Source organism: Macaca mulatta, chromosome 3, assembly GCF_049350105.2.
Source record: "Macaca mulatta isolate MMU2019108-1 chromosome 3, T2T-MMU8v2.0, whole genome shotgun sequence".
Lineage (NCBI taxonomy): Eukaryota > Metazoa > Chordata > Mammalia > Primates > Cercopithecidae > Macaca > Macaca mulatta.
The window spans coordinates 175,511,726-175,528,883 of NC_133408.1; the positions used below are offsets into that span (position 1 = coordinate 175,511,726).

General features: G+C 44.6%; 1 protein-coding gene and 2 long non-coding RNA genes across 4 annotated transcripts in view; 2 read left to right on the top strand and 1 right to left on the bottom strand.

Moving 5' to 3' along the window:
- Nucleotides 1-427: 427 nt before the first annotated feature.
- On the top strand, nt 428-14,484 carry LOC106997683 (uncharacterized). Its single transcript, XR_001443891.3, has 3 exons — nt 428-562; nt 9,341-9,414; nt 13,369-14,484. It is a non-coding gene; the product is annotated as an uncharacterized LOC106997683 (long non-coding RNA).
- The window catches only part of SLC13A4 (solute carrier family 13 member 4), a 46,375-nt gene continuing 32,589 nt past the window's right edge, over nt 3,373-17,158 (bottom strand). For both annotated transcript variants that reach the window (XM_015134980.3, XM_015134979.3), the window contains exons 10-16: nt 15,952-16,053; nt 14,136-14,237; nt 13,346-13,443; nt 13,007-13,131; nt 7,619-7,780; nt 6,229-6,366; nt 3,373-3,833 (exon numbers count right to left, since the gene is read on the bottom strand). In XM_015134980.3, the coding sequence (XP_014990466.3) occupies nt 3,696-3,833; nt 6,229-6,366; nt 7,619-7,780; nt 13,007-13,131; nt 13,346-13,443; nt 14,136-14,237; nt 15,952-16,053 (865 nt within the window). In that variant the 3' untranslated portion in view covers nt 3,373-3,695. The remainder of the gene's footprint in view (nt 3,834-6,228; nt 6,367-7,618; nt 7,781-13,006; nt 13,132-13,345; nt 13,444-14,135; nt 14,238-15,951; nt 16,054-17,158) is intronic.
- On the top strand, nt 10,659-12,986 carry LOC144339979 (uncharacterized). The gene is made up of 3 exons (XR_013415628.1): nt 10,659-10,972; nt 11,746-12,742; nt 12,877-12,986. It is a non-coding gene; the product is annotated as an uncharacterized LOC144339979 (long non-coding RNA).

Here is a 17,158-nt window from a genome sequence, read left to right on the forward strand (position 1 = left end):
ATAGAGCATATATACACATGTGTAATGTTTTCATTTCCACTAAGCCGTTCACTCCCTAGATACTATGCTGGTGTTTGTTTTTCTGCTGAGGTCTCCCACATTTTTAATGCCTTTCTGAGTTACTCCTCCTGAAGGAACGTTATATACTGTACTGGAAGCAAATGAGGCTTTTCTTAAACTTCCAGTCTTGGGTTTTGCATGTAGCATTTCCATTCCTTACAGATGAATGAGTTCTTTTTTTCCCTATTGACTATTAGGGCTTTGCCTTATGGAAAGGAATAGGGTGGTGAAGGGAAAATATTTTGAGATCTTGCCTGGTCTTAATAGGGAGTTTGTGACACTTAGATTTTCAAGTGTTCAGTTTATACCTTTCCCAAATCTGGTTGCAGTGTATTTAGTCAAGCATTGAAGACCTAACATATGGCATGTTTTGCAAGGCACAGGGAAAGAAAAATGAACTGAGAACAGCGAGACCTTCTGGAAATTCCCAGAGTGGGACGCTGCAAACCCTGGGTCCTGGGCCTGCCTGAATCACAGCCTCAGTGGGAGGATCTTATGAAAGGTACAGTGCTGTTGCATCATCTTACACAATTGTACAGGACTGGGACCAAAAAAGGTGCCACGTAAATAGTGCATGCAGTTGTGTTCAGTGTTCGTTCAGTGAGGACAGCCCCACTGAGCTACCTGTGTACTCAGGTGGTCTCGGTTCTCTTTGTGTTCTCATGGTTTTGAGTTTCTTGCTGTCCTGAGGTGATTCTAGTGTTTAGAGACTTTTTCAAATACCGCGGACCCCAAATGTGAAGCCAACTACCTCATTTATTGTATAGCTGAACAAACAGATTTGTTCTGACGTTGGAAGGAAAACTAGCTGCTTTTTATTTATTAAAAGATGGTACATGAGTGTTTGTGATATGTAAATATTAATGTGAAAGATTGTGTACCATGTACTTTATGTCTGACTTAATGGAACTTCAAAGGCAACTTTAAGCAAATTTGATAAAGAATTGACTTAACAATAAGATGCAACTATACTTAGTGACTTTGACTCACAGTTTCATCATCCACAAAATATTAGAAGGTAAAATTAAATTATATTTGCAAGAGACACAAGACTATTAAGGAGGGCTAGAAGTTATCCAACAGTGGAGTGATTTAGATGACAAGGAGTTATTAATCATATCTGCCATTTCCTGTCACTGGAATGGGCAACCTTGCTTGGCTTGAATCTCCAGTTCTGGGAAAGAACAGAGAGCAGTTAGTAGACCAGACTGAAATAAACGCTCTTTCTAAATTGGCTAGTTGAATGCATTCATTACTCGGAGCACCTGGCAGCAGTTGCTGGCACAGCTTTCCCTTCAGGAGTGAGTCAGGTTCTCACATAGTTGAATACTGGCCAGTAATTCTAAGTCCACTTAATTCTAAATCAACTTTTCTTTCTCTTTTTACTTATACTCCCAGAATCTTACTGATTATCTACACCTTTGTCCTACTATCTGACTTAAGGGCAAAGGATCTGCATTCTGTGATGGGTCATAAATGTGATGTTTGGCTCTTCTGATAATAAGATTAACACCCTGACTCTTTTGAAAATTTAAAGCAAATGACTTTAGAGATGTTGGCTGGATCAAATCAGCTGTAGCTTACCTAACATTGGTATTTCATTTGGGCTTGTGAGGTCTTAACTATTACATTGGACAAATAATTTTGGTCTAACTCACAGGGCAGAAGCACTAATGTTCCTGTTAACCCTGGTCAGTCACATTCTGTGGTTGGAGCAGATGTGTGAGGTTGTTTCTTTTGCTCCAAAATAAACTTTACAACTCACGGATGCTTGATCAATTAAGGGAGTGATTTTATAGATAAATTATTATGGGAAAACTGCACGTGCTATCAATAGTAACTTAAAATCACTTAAAACAGTGCAGTAATTGTAGGGGACTCCCTTTCCCCTAAGACATATTTAGCAAGCAACTGATGGTAGAAATAAAAAAATCTGTAATGCCAACAAACTAGAGGGATTGAGAGCTATAGCCAGTCATGTAGCAAGGATATCTATCATGGAGAAAATGGCATGATCTTCAGGAGGAGAAAGAAGCCTTGATTTCCAGACAGCTTTTTTCTCATGGGACACATTTATTGAGCACTTACAGCTTACTACATTGTAGAAGTTGCTGGGGGATTTCAAGAGGCATAGACAGCTCTTCTCCCTCAAGGGGCTCATGTAGGGATGTGTAGGAAGTGACAGATGTGTTTGGACCATTGGCTACTACTTAGTACTTTGTTTTCTCAGGAACAAACTACTTATTATATCCAGAAGCAAGCCAGTGTAATATAATAATAGTGCTGTGGTCTTAATTATAGTTTTGGTGTCCCTTATAAGACTGGTAGGAAAGTTTTCCCTCCCTCCCAAAACTTAACCAAGGCAATAGATTTGTGGTTAGTGACAGGTGGAGAGAGAGATGTTAATCTCAATGTATCTTCTTTCTTGACTTCTCTTTCCTTTTTTTTTTTTTTTTTTTTTTGAGACGGAGCCTCGCTCTGTCGCCCAGGCTGGAGTGCAATGGTGCGATCTCAGCTCGCTGCAGCCTCTGCCTCCACCGCACCCGGCCGACTTCCCTTTCCTTTGACTAATAGAACAACACCAGCCTTTTTCTGAAAGGGAACACTATATCTTTACGGGAATTTGGTGCCAAGGTAAAGGGGAGCCATTGAAGAGAGATGCTTAACAGGGAATCAAAGTAGTGATGAAAGAGTACTGATTGCCATGAAGAAGACCTACTAAGAACGCCTTCTTGTGGAGGGAACTTAGGATAGAAGCACTTAAGAGAAAGGAGCTGATGGCCGGGCATGGTGGCTCATGCCTGTAATCCTAACACTTTGGGAGGCTGAGTCAGGTGGATCACCTGAGGTCAGGAGTTGGAGACCAGCCTGGCCAACATGGTGAAACCCCATCTCTACTAAAAATACAAAAAACTAGCTGGGCATGGTAGCACTTGCCTGTAATCCCAGCTACTCAGGAGGCTGAGACAGAATCGCTTGAACCTGGGAGGTGGAGGTTGCAGTGAGCTGAGATCGTGTCACTGCACTCCAGCTTGGGCAACAGAACAAGACTCCATCTCCAAAAAAAAAAAAAAAGAGCAAGAGAAAGGAGCTGACAATTAGGTTTCAAGTTCTGGGTGAGGTTTCCCCCAAAAAAGATGTCACTGGTTTCACTCTGCCTTGGTAGGATGGCTTGGGTATCTTCCACTCCTAAGAAGGTATTAAAAATAACATAAAACCTAGTGAGTTTGCACGGCTTAGCCTCTGAAGGCAAGTAAGACAGGCCTTCTTTTCCTGTCTTCAGAATGAATGGATTACAAACACTAGATACAATTTTAGGTTTTCTTTGTCTTCTTTTTTTAACTTAATTTTTATTTTCTTTTTCTGTGAGCCTATGGTTGTATTGAAACTTTAGGTTTTCTTGAGCTGTGGTGCTGAGGGCGAGAAGAAGACACTAACAGCTAAGCATGTGTTTGTGGTTGTTGGAGGATTCCTGCAGTTCGCTTGAGGTGGTGGAATCTTCTGTTGGAGGGATGCCCTCCGGCGTGGGTCTGGGGTTGTGTGCTCCTGGTGGTCCTAGTGGTTTTCTTTGCCTGTGGTCCAGATTCTGCTGGGTACTGGCAGCTCCTGTGGTTGGGCCAGTTTGTGTACTTGCATTAGGCTTGATCAGTGATGTTGCTGACCCTCGCCCATACTGGGTAAGTGTCCAGGTGGAAGAGGCTAACTCCCCAGGTGTTGATGGCTACCATTACTATCACCAATCCAATAACGTTGACTCCCAGGCCAGCTTTCACCTACAGGACACAAACCAGCACACCCTAGTCACTCTGACCAGCAGCAGCACAGATCCCCAAGTCCCCCTTCTGCTCCCGCAGCCTATGCCTTGTGGCCCAGATTAGTTCCCAGTGCTGTCTGGTGTGCTCTAGCATTGCCTTGTAGGGTGCACAGGACTGTGGTAGGGCGGGAAGGGGACAGTTAGAGTCATGTCCACTTCATGCTCACAGCACTCTCACTAGGTTTCAAGTGGAAGCCTAGAAGGTGTGTTAATTACTTGGAACACCCTCTCTACGGAACGTGAAGAGGTATTTCTGCAGCTCACTCTTAGGGAAATGTGCTGAACAAAACTAGCCAGATCTCTGTAAAGCAGGAACTTCTCAGCCCCTATGCGCCAATACAGGGAACTTGTAGGAGGGGCTATATTACATGAAGCCTTTGCTACTGTTACCTTTTTTTAAGGAACAGCTTGTGGAAACAGAGTACCTTGAGTTCACCTGGGGAAACAGTTCAGCTGCCTCTGCTCAGCTCTTCCTCAGGAAGGAGACACAGGTGTGCTAGCTGGAGTGGGGCCTTTGCGTCTTTCCTCTGAGGGAATTACACCTCAGTGACTGACCCTTTTCACTTCTGCCTTGACATTGACACTCACAGGTGAAGTGGGGGAGGTGAGGGATGATGGGCTGGCAGAGCCAGATGGAAAAATGTGTCCTGTAAGGATAGCTGGCACCCTCCCAATGAGTAACCAGGCATACAGCGTGTAGCCAAAACAAGTCACTAGCTGGCATTAAGTTGGGAAAATTGCAAGGGGAAAATGGATACTGGGAAATTGTTTCAAGCAAATGGCTAGGCATGTCCTCTCTCTCCTGCTGTCTGGTGAGGGTCCCCTGGGCATTTTGGCATGGTGGACAGTCCATGTTTCCCCACAGGTGAAAGGGCAGGTTCTAGCAGGGCTAAATTAAGGAGTGTTAGAGTTGAAAGGGACCCCATGGAGCATCCAGCTGGAGCCTCGTCATTTAGCAGATGAGGAAACTGAAGTCAAGGTCGTGCCCAAGCTGGGAATAGAACCCAAGACTGGCTCACTTCTTGTCACCTGGTACCTTTGAAAATTACTGCCTCTGATCATTTGATTCCCGTGTAGAAAGCCAGAGGTCAGTGGTGGGGACACACAGCAGAAGAAGCGGGAGATAGGAGAGCTGGGGTAGAGCTCAGTGTGAGCAGACTGAGGGTTACTCAGTAAGATGGGAGGGGAGAGGGATGACTGGGACACCCCATTCCAGGAAGTATCACGGATGACTTAGATGAGCAGTTTGAATAGTCAGAAGGACCTGAATAGGCTGGGTGCAGTGGCTCACACCTGTAATCCCAGCACTTTGGGAGGCCAAGGCAGGCTAATCACTTGAAGCCAGGAGTTCAAGACCACCTGACCAACATGGTGAAACCCCATTTCTACTAAAAATACAAAACTTAGCTGGGTGTGGTGGCGCACACCTGTAGTCCAAGTTACTCTGGAGGCTGAGGCATGAGAATCACTTGAACCCAGGAGGCAGAGGTTGCAGTGAGCTGACATTGCGCCACTGCACTCCAGCCTGGGTGACAGAGTGAGATTCTGTCTCAAAAAAAAAAAAAAAAAGGACCTGAATATCTGCCACCAGCCTGAAACTTCTTTCTTTCCTCTATTGCTTTACAGGGCTGCGAGAACAAGTTTGGCTCCCATGAAAAAAAAATTGTAAGACCATCAGTAATTTGTATCAGTGTTTTCCATCCTCTCCTCTACCCCCTCAGCCCTGGATATTAAGTATAGCAGCATAGTATACATAGTATAGTGTATAGGTAGAGGAGCAGAAGGTAGATAGACCTAACACTAAAGTCAGCAGCAAAATATCTCAAAGCCATCGTTTGTGAGCCCAGCTGAAAATGAAAATGAATGGTGGATGCTTCATTTTCCATTGTTGCTTCAGGGGTTTCTTGCCTGGGGGGTGAGTTGAGCAGAAGAATCCTGTTTTCTCAAAATACCTTTTACCCTATGTTCATACACTTTCTCATTCTCATCTTTCTGTGAATAAACCAGTAGCTTTCTCAATGAATGTCTCCACTGGCCTAATGAAGAAACGAAGGCAAAACTTTGCGCAGGCTCATGCCTTCTGGAACTGGGCAACAGCCTGTGTGTTCCAGCTTTCTCTACCTAGGTACCCACTTCTTTCCAGGGAAGGGCTGGGGAGAGCACATTCTTGCTATCCTTGGTGCTTACAGACCAACCAAAAACCTTTTTATAAGTGCTGTTCTTGCTACCACACTGGGTTAGTGTTGACAGGCCAGGGACACTGCTACAAAATAAGCTTTGAAAGAAGGCTGCAGAGCTGGTCATCCCTGTCCTCATGGCAGCTGGGCCTGGCAGGGAGAGGCACCCCAACTCACCATATCTTTGATCTGGCAGTGCCCATAGCTGAAGACGATGGCATTAGGGGGATTGCCCACAGGCAGCATCACTGCAAAGGAGATGCACATGGTGACTGGGATCAGGGTGTAGAGGGGGTTAATGTGCAGCGTTTCAGACTAGAAGAGAGAATTCACAGAAACATTTCACGAGATTAGGCTTGCATTTCCTGTGCTTAACGTAACGAGCATGCTTTAATGATGACTTGGTGCTGGCTAACCTTAGCAGGACACTATGTGGAGGGGTAGTTAGGTCCCTGCCCTCGGGGGCATGCAGTGCCCTTGGCAACCTGAATAGGCTGATGCTGCTCACTTGCTCCACATGGAAATGTGGCTTTGAGTTACTCCCTAGAAGGGATGTTTGATTTTTTTGGTGTTATTCTAAGGAAGTGGTTCCTAAACTTTATTCTTTAGCTAAGACTTCCTTTCCTTAAACCCAAATCTCATGAATAAGTTGCTTTGATTGAAGTGGGGATCCCTCAGTCTTAGGGTACAGAACTAAGGTGTTTTTTTTTCCTAGGGAAGATAATTGTTTTATATGGGATTTGAATCCATGGTCCTGCTCTCAATGTTGCCAAGTTTTAACTGCACTCTCTTGCTCACACAAGCAAGATGACGGAAGGGAGAAGTTGGGGTCATCTGAGCAATGAGCAGAGAGTGTGGGGCTGGGGTTAGAAAGAGCAGTAGGAGACTATGTTGCTGGGGTGGGGAGGGGCCTTCATCTCCTGGATTCTGCCTCCCAGAATGGGACAGATGAAGCATTGGGTCGGATGCATCACCTTTCAGGCTGCTTGGCCAGGCTAAGAACTGGCCATTGCTCCCCTCCCCTATTCCATTCACAACAAATTGGTCTGAGGCTGTGGAGCAAAGCTGACCTTGCTCCCAATCCTCAGAACTTCCCGGAGGACAGTGAATCTCAGTGGAGGCTGTGATGATTGTCTGAGTTGTGATCTCAGTCTTTGCAGCTGTGTGTGTTTTACCTCCATTTTCTGTGGCTACCTCTTTGGCCCTACTCAGGTTTTATCTCAGGAGAGAAAGGTTGATGATGATTGCGGGGAATTGAAATGATAGGGTTTGAAGATTATTTTGTATGTTCTTTGGTTTCTACTCAGGGCTGCCCCTAAACTAATCCTACTCTTTTGGACAAGGATTTCTAGAACTCTTGCTGTGATTTATTAGTGAATCCTTTTATTTGCTAGTTGCTATTTGAAAAACTTCATTTTTCAAAATGGGAATTGAACACCAATCAGTGAAGGCTGTGGGCAGTAACCAGAGGAGAGGCTACAGCCACAGAAGCTGCCCTGAGCTAGGCCTGCCACTCCAGGCCCCTGGGACAGCCTGTTTGGACATCTGGGAGCCCCGCGCTACTCACCAGGCTGCACAGGATGGGCAGGAAGATGGTGATGGTTGCTGGGTTGCTCACAAACTCAGTGACAATGGACACAAGGATGCATGCCAGCAGGGTGACAGCCCATGGCGGGAGGCTGCTCAGGGACAACATCTGGTTCCCTATCCATGTAGAGAGGCCAGAGCTCTGTAGGAAGAGGTGTTACAGTAAGAAGAAAGGAGGAGAAACACATCCCAGCTAGAGTTCTTAGAATTCAGAAGGTCAGGGATGTTGGAAGGCTGGACCACCAGGGATCCTCTGATCTTTAGTCTGAATGGAGCCAGAGGGGTTCATGATTTTTATGATTCGATCATTTTTGTAGCTCAGAAAATTGGTTTTTATGATTGTACAACATTTGGTCTTTCGGTTTCATCATGGGGCATGGAGAGCCACCCACCCTAATTGCCATGATCCTTCTTAGGACTTTGCCATGACAACTTGTCAGAGGTTGGAGATCTTTGCTCCTCAACTTCAATCTCATTACCCTTTCTCTAGCCTCTGACATCCTTACCCTGTGCATTGATTCGACAATGCCCTTCACAGAGGGCCAAGTATGGCCCTTTATTCAGCTTTTGAAATCAGTTTATTTTGTTACCTAAAAACGGGAAAAATGTATCAACATCTGTAGATAGTAGCCTTTCCTGTCTTTTTAGGGAGACGAACAGGCAGAGCTGAGCACTGGAGGTTTTACAGGAGTAATAAAGTAGAGAGGGATAAAAGTATATTTCCATTTAGTGGAGAAGGTGCCTCCTAAGTGCCATGGAGGCTGGTCATTCAGCCCCAACCTGTTTTAGGTTCAAATCCCATCGTGGCTGACATTAGTTCTACTATCAGGATTTTTTTTTTTTTAATTAAGATGAGGGTCTTGCTCTATTGCCCAGGGTCCAGGATGAGTGCAGCGGCATGATCACAGCTCACTGCAGTCTCAACCTCCTGGGTTCAAGCAATCCTCCCACCTCAGCCTTCCAAGTAGCTGGGACCACAGGCACATGCCATCATGCCCTGATCTTTTTATTTGTAGGGGCAGAGTCTTTCCATGTTGCCCAGGCCTGTCTCAAACTCCTGAGCTCAAGCAATTCTCCCACATTGGTCTCCCAAAGTGCTGGGATTATAGGCGTGAGCCACCTCACCTGGCCTGCCAGTGCTTTTTGAAGACACAGATACGAAGGCATATTGACCATCCTGAATTTATTCCACTAGCAACAGTTACACACATCCACTTAAATAAATGAACATTCTGCCTGGGTGAGGTAGCTCACACCTATAATCCCAGCATTTTGGGAGGCTGAGGAAGGTGGATCACTTGAGGTCAGGAGTTTGAGACCAGCCTGGCAAACATGGTGAAACACTGTCTCTACTAAAAATACAAAAATTAGCCAGGCGTGGTGGCACGTGCCTGTAATCCCAGCTGCTCAGGAGGCTTGCTTGAACCCAGGAGGCAGAAGTTGCAGTGAGCCGAGATTGTGCCATTGCACTCCAGCCTGGGTGACAGAGTGAGATTCTGTCTCAAAAAAATAAAAATAAAAATAAAAATAAATAAATATTCCCACTTGTAATGATTCATTTGGTTGTAAGATGTTCACCTGCAAATAGGGAGGGCTATTTCCGTCTCCTACAAAATGAAAGGTATCACTGAGTATTGTATTAAAAATTCCAGGTTGCCATATGCATCCTGCCTCCCTTCCTCTGTCTCTTCTATGTTGACAGGCTCTGCCTTTTCCCATGGTACCGTAGAAACTGCAAATATAATGACGATATGGAGAGCAGGGGCAGAAAGCAAGGTGAGACATTTATGATTCCTCAAGCTCTTAAGTCCTGCTACACATGTTTTACTCTTAAAGACCTCCTTCCCTACACTGTCAGCATGTTACTTTTTCTCCTCTCTTCCAAATTCATCAAAAGCTCATTTCATCTCTATAGTACCCTGGCTACCTCCTGGCGAGCTCATAGACAACTGACAACCAAAGGCCTTCAGAATTCTCTCTGTTGTAGCCACTTCACCTTGTAGAACTTTTCTTCCTTTTCTTCCTCTCAACTGACTGAGAGCTTACAAACCCAGTCTGTGCAGACTGCATCAATTAATGCTTGTTTCAGAGCCCCAAGGCCTCCAGGAACTCTTTAATTGTTCCCTCTGGTAACACATTAAACCTCACTCATTGGACAGAGGCAGGGGAGGAAGAGCAGTTAGTTGAGTGGAAATGGTACATTATATAAAGAAATAGAGTTTTACTTAACATGTTATCCAAATAGTACTGGTAGGTAAAGTGAAATAATTTTTTTTTCTTTTTGAGACAGAGTTGCGTGCTGTCGCCCAAGCTGGAGTGCAGTGGCAGCATCTCAGCTCACTGCAACCTCCGCCTCCCAGGTTCAAACGATTCTCGTGCCTCAGCCTCTCAGGCAGCTGGGATTACAGGCGTGCACCACCATCCCTGGCTAAATTTTTTTTTTTTTTGAGAGGAAGTCTCACTCTGTCGTCCAGGCGGGAGTGCAGTGGTGGTGCGATCTCAGCTCACCGTAACCTCTGCCTCCCGGGTTCAAACGATTCTCCTGCCTCAGCCTTCCAAGTAGCTGGGGTTACAAGTGTCCGCCACCATGCCCGGCTAATTTTTGTATTTTTAGTAGAGACAGCATTTCACCATGTTGGCCAGGCTGGCCTCAAACTCCTGGCCTCAAGTGATCCTCCTGCCTCAGCCTCTTTTAAGTGCTGGGATTACAGGCGTGAGCCACAATGCCCAGCCTAGTGAAGTGAAATCATTTAGTGGCAATCATTTTTCCAGCAGAACGATTTTATACTATAATTTGAAATAAATTAGACTTCAAAGTTAGAAAAAAACACAATCAAAGGAAGTCTCAATTTTTTAAACTCTTGTTATGAAAACATTTTACAGTGGATTTTCTTCACTAATGTCAAAACTGAAATTATTTCAAACTCAGTAGGAATGACATATGCTACCCAAATTATTACTAAAATTAGCAGAGGCATAGGCTTTACAGAAATAACTGTACTATCTCTAATATGTGCACAATTTTTTTTTTTTTTTTTTTTTTTTTTTTTTTTTTTTGGTGGCAGGGGATAGGGTCTCCCTCTCTCCCCCAGGCTGGAGTCCAGTGGTGGGATCTTGGGTCACTGCAGCTTTGGACTCCTGGACTCAAGTGATCCTCTCACCTCAACCTCCTGAGTAGCTAGAACTACAGGTGCACACCACCACACTGGGCTAATTTTTGTTTTTGTAGAGATAGGATCTTACTATGTTGCCCAGGCTAGTCTCAAACTCCTGGACTCAAGCAATCCTCCCGCCATGACCTCCCAAAGTGCTGGGATTATAGACGTGAGGCACGGTGCCCAGCCCAATTTTGGTTAAAAAAAAGTAAAACATTGCCAGGCCAATCTTGTCAAAGGCCAAAACTAACAACTGAAATTAAATAAAGATAAATATAAATATTCCGAACTTGGAATGAGAAATATTGATAGCATATATATAGGATGGGTTGAAAGTCTAGTAATGATGAACAGTTAAAAGAATGAAGCGCTCTAATTGACTGCAGTTGTAATATAATTGTTGACATGAGTGCCAAGGATGCTTTATAAAAGCTTCCATAAAAATGCAGGGTGCTGCTTGAATCAGAGCTGAGAAATGGGGCTTGGGTAATGTAACTACTCTGCTTGGCAGTAGACTGGCCACCCCGTGGACCATGTTTGAATAAGGCCAAGTGTAGTGAGTCCTGAGGAGAGAGACCCAGATGGTATGGGTCACTACTTCTTGATTTTTTCATGTTAATAATTATTAGCTAGGAGAGGGTCCCAGAGAACAGAGCTAGAGCCAGCAGTGGACAGACAACATGCAGAAGACCTGAGCTGAAAATAAGGAACAACTATTCTTTGTTCCCTGCACAGGGAGTACCTTGTCACTGGAAGTGTCCAAGCCAGAGGTGCCATGGAGGGAAATCTCACCATGGGCAGGAGATAGGACTCATGCTTTCTAAGGTTCTCCTTAGTGTAATATTCTGTGACCTTCTTATTAATAATGCAGATAGTATTTTAGGCCATCAAAAGTGAACCAAGCCGGGCGCAGTGGCTCGTGCCTGTAATCCCAGTACTTTGGGAGGCCAAGGTGGGCGGATCACTTGAGGCCAGGAGTTTGAGACCAGCCTCACCAACATGGTGAAAATCCGTCTCTACTAAAGTACAAAAATTAAGCTGGGTGTGGTGGTGTGTGCTTGTGATCCCAGCTACTTGGGAGGCTGAGGCATGAGAATTGCTTGAACCTGGGAGGCAGGGCTTGCAGTGAGCCGAGATGGCATCATTGCACTCCAGCCTAGGTGACAGAGCAAGACTCTGTCTCAAAAAAAAAAAAAAAAAAAAAAAAAAAAAAAAAAGGGAACTAAGTTTAGCATGGGATAATGCACGTAGACAAGCTGGAGGGAGAAATAGTCTGAACCTTAACCTAATTCATTCTTAGGACTCTTTTCTATTTTAGGGAAGGCTAACACTTTAGGAAATTCAACCATCCCCTCACATCCCCACCCCACTTAAAAGATCTCATCCAAACTCCTCCCAATTAGAAAATCAAGAAGCATTTACATCAGCTTTAGCCTAGATTTTCCAAAGGGGCTCAGTCTATGTATTGTGGACAGATAGTTCACCATGTGTCACTTGAAATATCTCTGGTCCCTTACAGAGTTCTCCTATTACCACTCCTATTACCGATGTCCATCTCCTGTTACCATCTCCTATTGCCACTGTCAAATCCCAGAAGGAGATGGCTACAAACTCCAATAAACCTTTTGCTTATAGCAGCATGGGCCCCATAGATGAAGTATCGATGCCCATGTATCATGATTGTGTGGCACAGCCGATCTGTTCCTCTGTTTCCAGTAGTGCTAACTGAGAAGCTTAGGGCAGGAGGGGACATCCATGCTGCTCTATTGCTTCCCTTCCCAGGGACTCGGTGAACATCTACTTCTCAGGTCCATTGAGTCTTTCCTCCCATGCCCATAATGATTCATTAGGTAAAGATGCTGGAAAAGTATTTCACCCATAAGAACAGAAATCAAGCCAGGCACAGTAGCTCACGCTTGTAATCCCAGCACTTTGGGAGGCTGAGGCAGGTAGATCACTTGAGGTCAGGAATTCGAGACTGGCCTGGCCAACATGGTGAAACCCTGTCTCTACTAAAAATACAAAAATTAGCCAGCATCATGGCGCACACCTGTAGTCCTAGCTACTTGGGAGGCTGAGGCAGGAGAATCACTTGAACCCAGAAGGCAGAGGTTGCAGTGAGCTGAGATCATGCTACTGTGCTCCAGCCTGGGCGACAGAGCAAGACTGTCTCAAAAAAAAAAAAAAAAAAAAGATTGGAATTCAAGAATTACCTTGCTACCAGAAGCCAGAGCATAGCCTCCCCCCACCAGAATGACAATCTCCCAGGGCATGGTCTTCTGGAAGTCCTTCCAAGTGATGATGGGTTCGGTCCCCAGTGAGTGCTCCTGATTCTCTCCTGGATTAGAGAGAGATGTAAAGCCAGATAAACCCTGATAGGCATGATTTGTGGAGATAGGAACCTAATTGGTGAAGTGGATGATTTGGGATACTGCTATTTCGGGGGGTGGGAATCTGAAGGACCTTGGTGAATCTCTTTGGGAGTATTAGTCTGATTTGGGGATTCTTCAACTAGAGCCACCCCCAGTTTCTTCCCTTGATCCTTCTCTCACCATCATTCTTTTTCGCAAAGCAGGGCTTCTTCGCTGGAATAAGGAAGAGGAGGAAGCCAAGGAAGACAGACACTGTGGCATCAGTGCGGTAGCCTTTCCTAGTAAAGAGACAAGCATCGCTGAGGAGAAGGGTCAGGAATTTTCAGGAGTAACACGATGTCTCGGGGCAGTCTGTGCAAACACAGTGCCTCTTTTTAGGACTTAGTCTAGAGGTGAAATTAACCTTAGTTCTTGCCAGTTGCTGCCATGCTATCCACAGTGGATTTAATGGGCAATGGTGAATGTCTGGAAGCAGGGCCTGGCTAGAGTAGATGTCTTGGTGTGAATTTGTGAGCCCGTTAATTGGGGCAAGTCCTAGAAGGAGTGATCAGGAGTGAAGATGGTTAGATAAAGGAGAATAGAAGAGGATGAGACCTCTTTCCTATGAAGGCCACACCTCCACGTGCCTCCCTTCTCAAGTGAGAAGTTGGTCTCTTTTCTTTACAGTTGGTACTTTATAGATGTTTTCTCCTTTAACTCTCATAACCACCTATGAGGTAACCAAGCTTCCAAGAGCTTATGTAATGAGACCACTTGCAGCACTGGATCCCAGCCCCAGACCAGGACTCCAAAGGGAGTTTTTCCTTCCTGATCTCACACTGCAGCCTCCCTAAAAAGAGTGGATTCCCCAGGGAATGAAATCTTCCTGGCTTCATATCTTCCCCTGAGAGTCTATGAAGGATGCCAGTAGTTCTTGCCTGAAGAATTGGGGTGAGGGAGTTGTTCTTAAGGAGGAAATTATATCACTTACTTTTCAAAGAAAGAATCCCAGCCAGGGACAAAGCCAGGCTCCCGGGTAAACCACAGTACGGTCATCAGGATGAAGAAAAATCCAGTCACCATTTCAGGGTAGCTATAAAATAAAACAGAAAGACCCACTCAGGAACTGAGTAATTTATCCTAGCTTTTTCACTTTGCTTCTGGAAGCTTCTGTATTTAGAGTTTCAATACCCTAGACATAAAACACACTCACTGCCTAACCACTATGAATGGCTGACAGTGAGATGAGGAGAAGACTGAGTGGCCCCGGAAAACATGACATTAACCATGTTCCCTGGAGAAACTTCTGTGGAAAGGGCAAGAGAACACAGCACTGTACATTTATAAAATAATTTCAAATACAGCCTACAAGGAGAGTGCCGTGAAATAGGCACCCCCAAACACTGTGCTGGTGGGAAGAGGAATTGCTACAACCTTTTTGAGGCCATTTGATGATATACATCAGAAGCCTTAAAGTTGGTCATTCCCTGGCCGGGTGTGGTGGCTCACACCTGTAATCCCAGCACTTTGGGAAGCGGAGGCGGGCAGATCACGAGGTCAGGAGATGGCGACCATCCTGGCTAACACAGTGAAACCCCGTCTCTACTAAAAATACAAAAAATAGCCGGGCATGGTGGCGGGTGCCTGTAGTCCCAGTTACTTGGGAGGCTGAGGCAGGAGAATCACTTGAACCCCAGAGGCGAATGTTGCAGTGAGCCAAGATTGTGCCACTGCACTCTAGTCTGGGCGACAGAGCGAGGCTCCATCTCAAAAAAAAAAAAAAGTTGGTCATTCCCATCATCTAACCAGAAGTGCATACTGAGACATTTATTACCTATTAAAAAATGGAAGCATCCTGTATATCCAATGATATTTCATACACTGAATACATTTTGATACAACTCTATGTTAAAATGAGATGCATCTACTGATAATCCTGTTTCCACAGCAGAGTTAAGGACATGGAACATATTGTACACTGTTGAGTTGAGTACAGTGTTGAGTTGAGAAAGGCAAGGTATACAGTGGTTTCGGTGTGGACTGAATTTTACCAAAAATACATAGAGTTTTGCACAAAAAAGCATGGAAAGAAGTGTCAACATTTGTTAACACGGGGTGCTAAGAATTCAGTCAATTTTAATTTTTTTCTTATACTGTCTTGTATTTTTGAAATGTTCTACGATGAACATGTATTCCTTTTATAACTTAAAGCTTTAAATAAGACAGTGTCTACCTGGATTGTGTTATGCAAAGTTGTGTGTGCCAATTGCCATAAAAGGAGAAATAGCACTAAATAGGAAGCTGGGTCCCTGTGGAGAAGCTGATAGAAGTGGCTGAGGGTTGGTTAGAGATTTCTTGGGCCCTCGGTCTCCAAGTCTGTCTTTGATACTGCTTTTTGCCCTAAATATAGCACAGCGTCTCCCATCTCCCTGGGAGTGATAACTAGACCACTGTGGTGGCATGTCTGATCAATGAGAGGAGGCCTGGCTTTGGAAGGAATTCACATTTTCCAAGAGGGTGACTGTGCTGTCTTTCCCTTCTTCTGCCTCCGTCTGCCCCATGGTCAGCACTCCACCCCATGCCACGGCTATACCTTGGACTCCAAACGGAGCAAAGGGAAAGGGTGGCCACCTGAAATCTGGGCCAGCTTGGCTTTGGCATTAAATAGCATCTTCTAAATGCCTGATTCAGAGTTGTGGAAAATTCTCCCAGTGTCAGGGGCTGTCAAGAACAAGGCTCCTCCTGTGCTCACTTTACCTGCTGTGTTTCTGCTGGAGGAGGAGAGAAGAGGAATGGCTGATTTTTACCTAATGTCTCCCAGCTTTTCATATTCTTCTTGGATCCTCTTCTCTGACAACTGTTCCCTTTTGGTCTTCTTCTTCTTGCTCAGAGAGCAGGTCTCTTTAAAACTGAGAGGGGAGAATGAGCAAATGATGAAAGAAAACACACTTCTGAGGCCCAGAGATCAAATATTAGGTATTTACTAAACCACTCACCTGCTGCGGTCACTTTTCTCCTCTTCACATGCTCTATCCCTCTATCCCCCACCTATTCATACGGCTTTTATCTGCCACATTATCCGGACCCTCATCAACCTTGTGCCCTAGACTATTGGGGATATCCATCTGGGTCTGTCTCTGGTATATTGGTGTGAAGTGATGTCTCAAGGACTTGTGCACGTGTATTCGCGTGGGGTCGTTTCTACCTACTTGTCTTTTACATAAGTAAAATAATTAGTGTAATGTGGTATATGTGTCTAGGTATATAAACTACAACTTTTACTCCACTATGTGTCTAGATGTATAACTAACATTTTTACTTCAGAGAAGCTTTGTCTCTAGCCAAACACACACACAAACATCTGCATATATGGAACACAGTGTTAGTTTTATATTGGCAATACTGGAGTTAAGAAGTATATAGACGTCATTGGTTTGACAACAGTCTGAGTAAAAAGAAAAGTCAGAGAACATTTCTTGACCAATGGGAGCATATGGACTAATAGCAAAACATTATATTATCTTCCCTTTATGTGTTTGAAACTGATCAAATTTGGAGTAGACTGACTTGTTATTTTGAGGCATATGAGCATATTTTATTCAGGCTACTAAGTATAAATCACCCATGCCTATAAAGTTAAACCTAATGCAAATTCTACTTGGAGTCATATTTTTTATTTCTTATTTCTTGGAGTAATTGGAAGTACTCTATATGCTTTGAGAGCAATAAAACGACATTAAATACTCTTCACGTCAGACTTTGTATAAACTGGACAGGCTCTCTAACCATTTAGTTGGAATTAAGAACATTTCTTGTGGAGCTGAGAGTGAAGTACAGAGTTCACAAATATTTAGAATGTCTAGAAGAGACAGCGCCTGACTCTCAGTCCAGGCCACTGCATTCTCCTTGGGCATCCTCTGTGGTTACCTAGCAGTCCCCCTTGCACAGAGCCATCCGGGGCCCATGCCATGGCCTTTGGATCAACAGGGGGGCCTCAGTGCTTTGCTGAAAGGG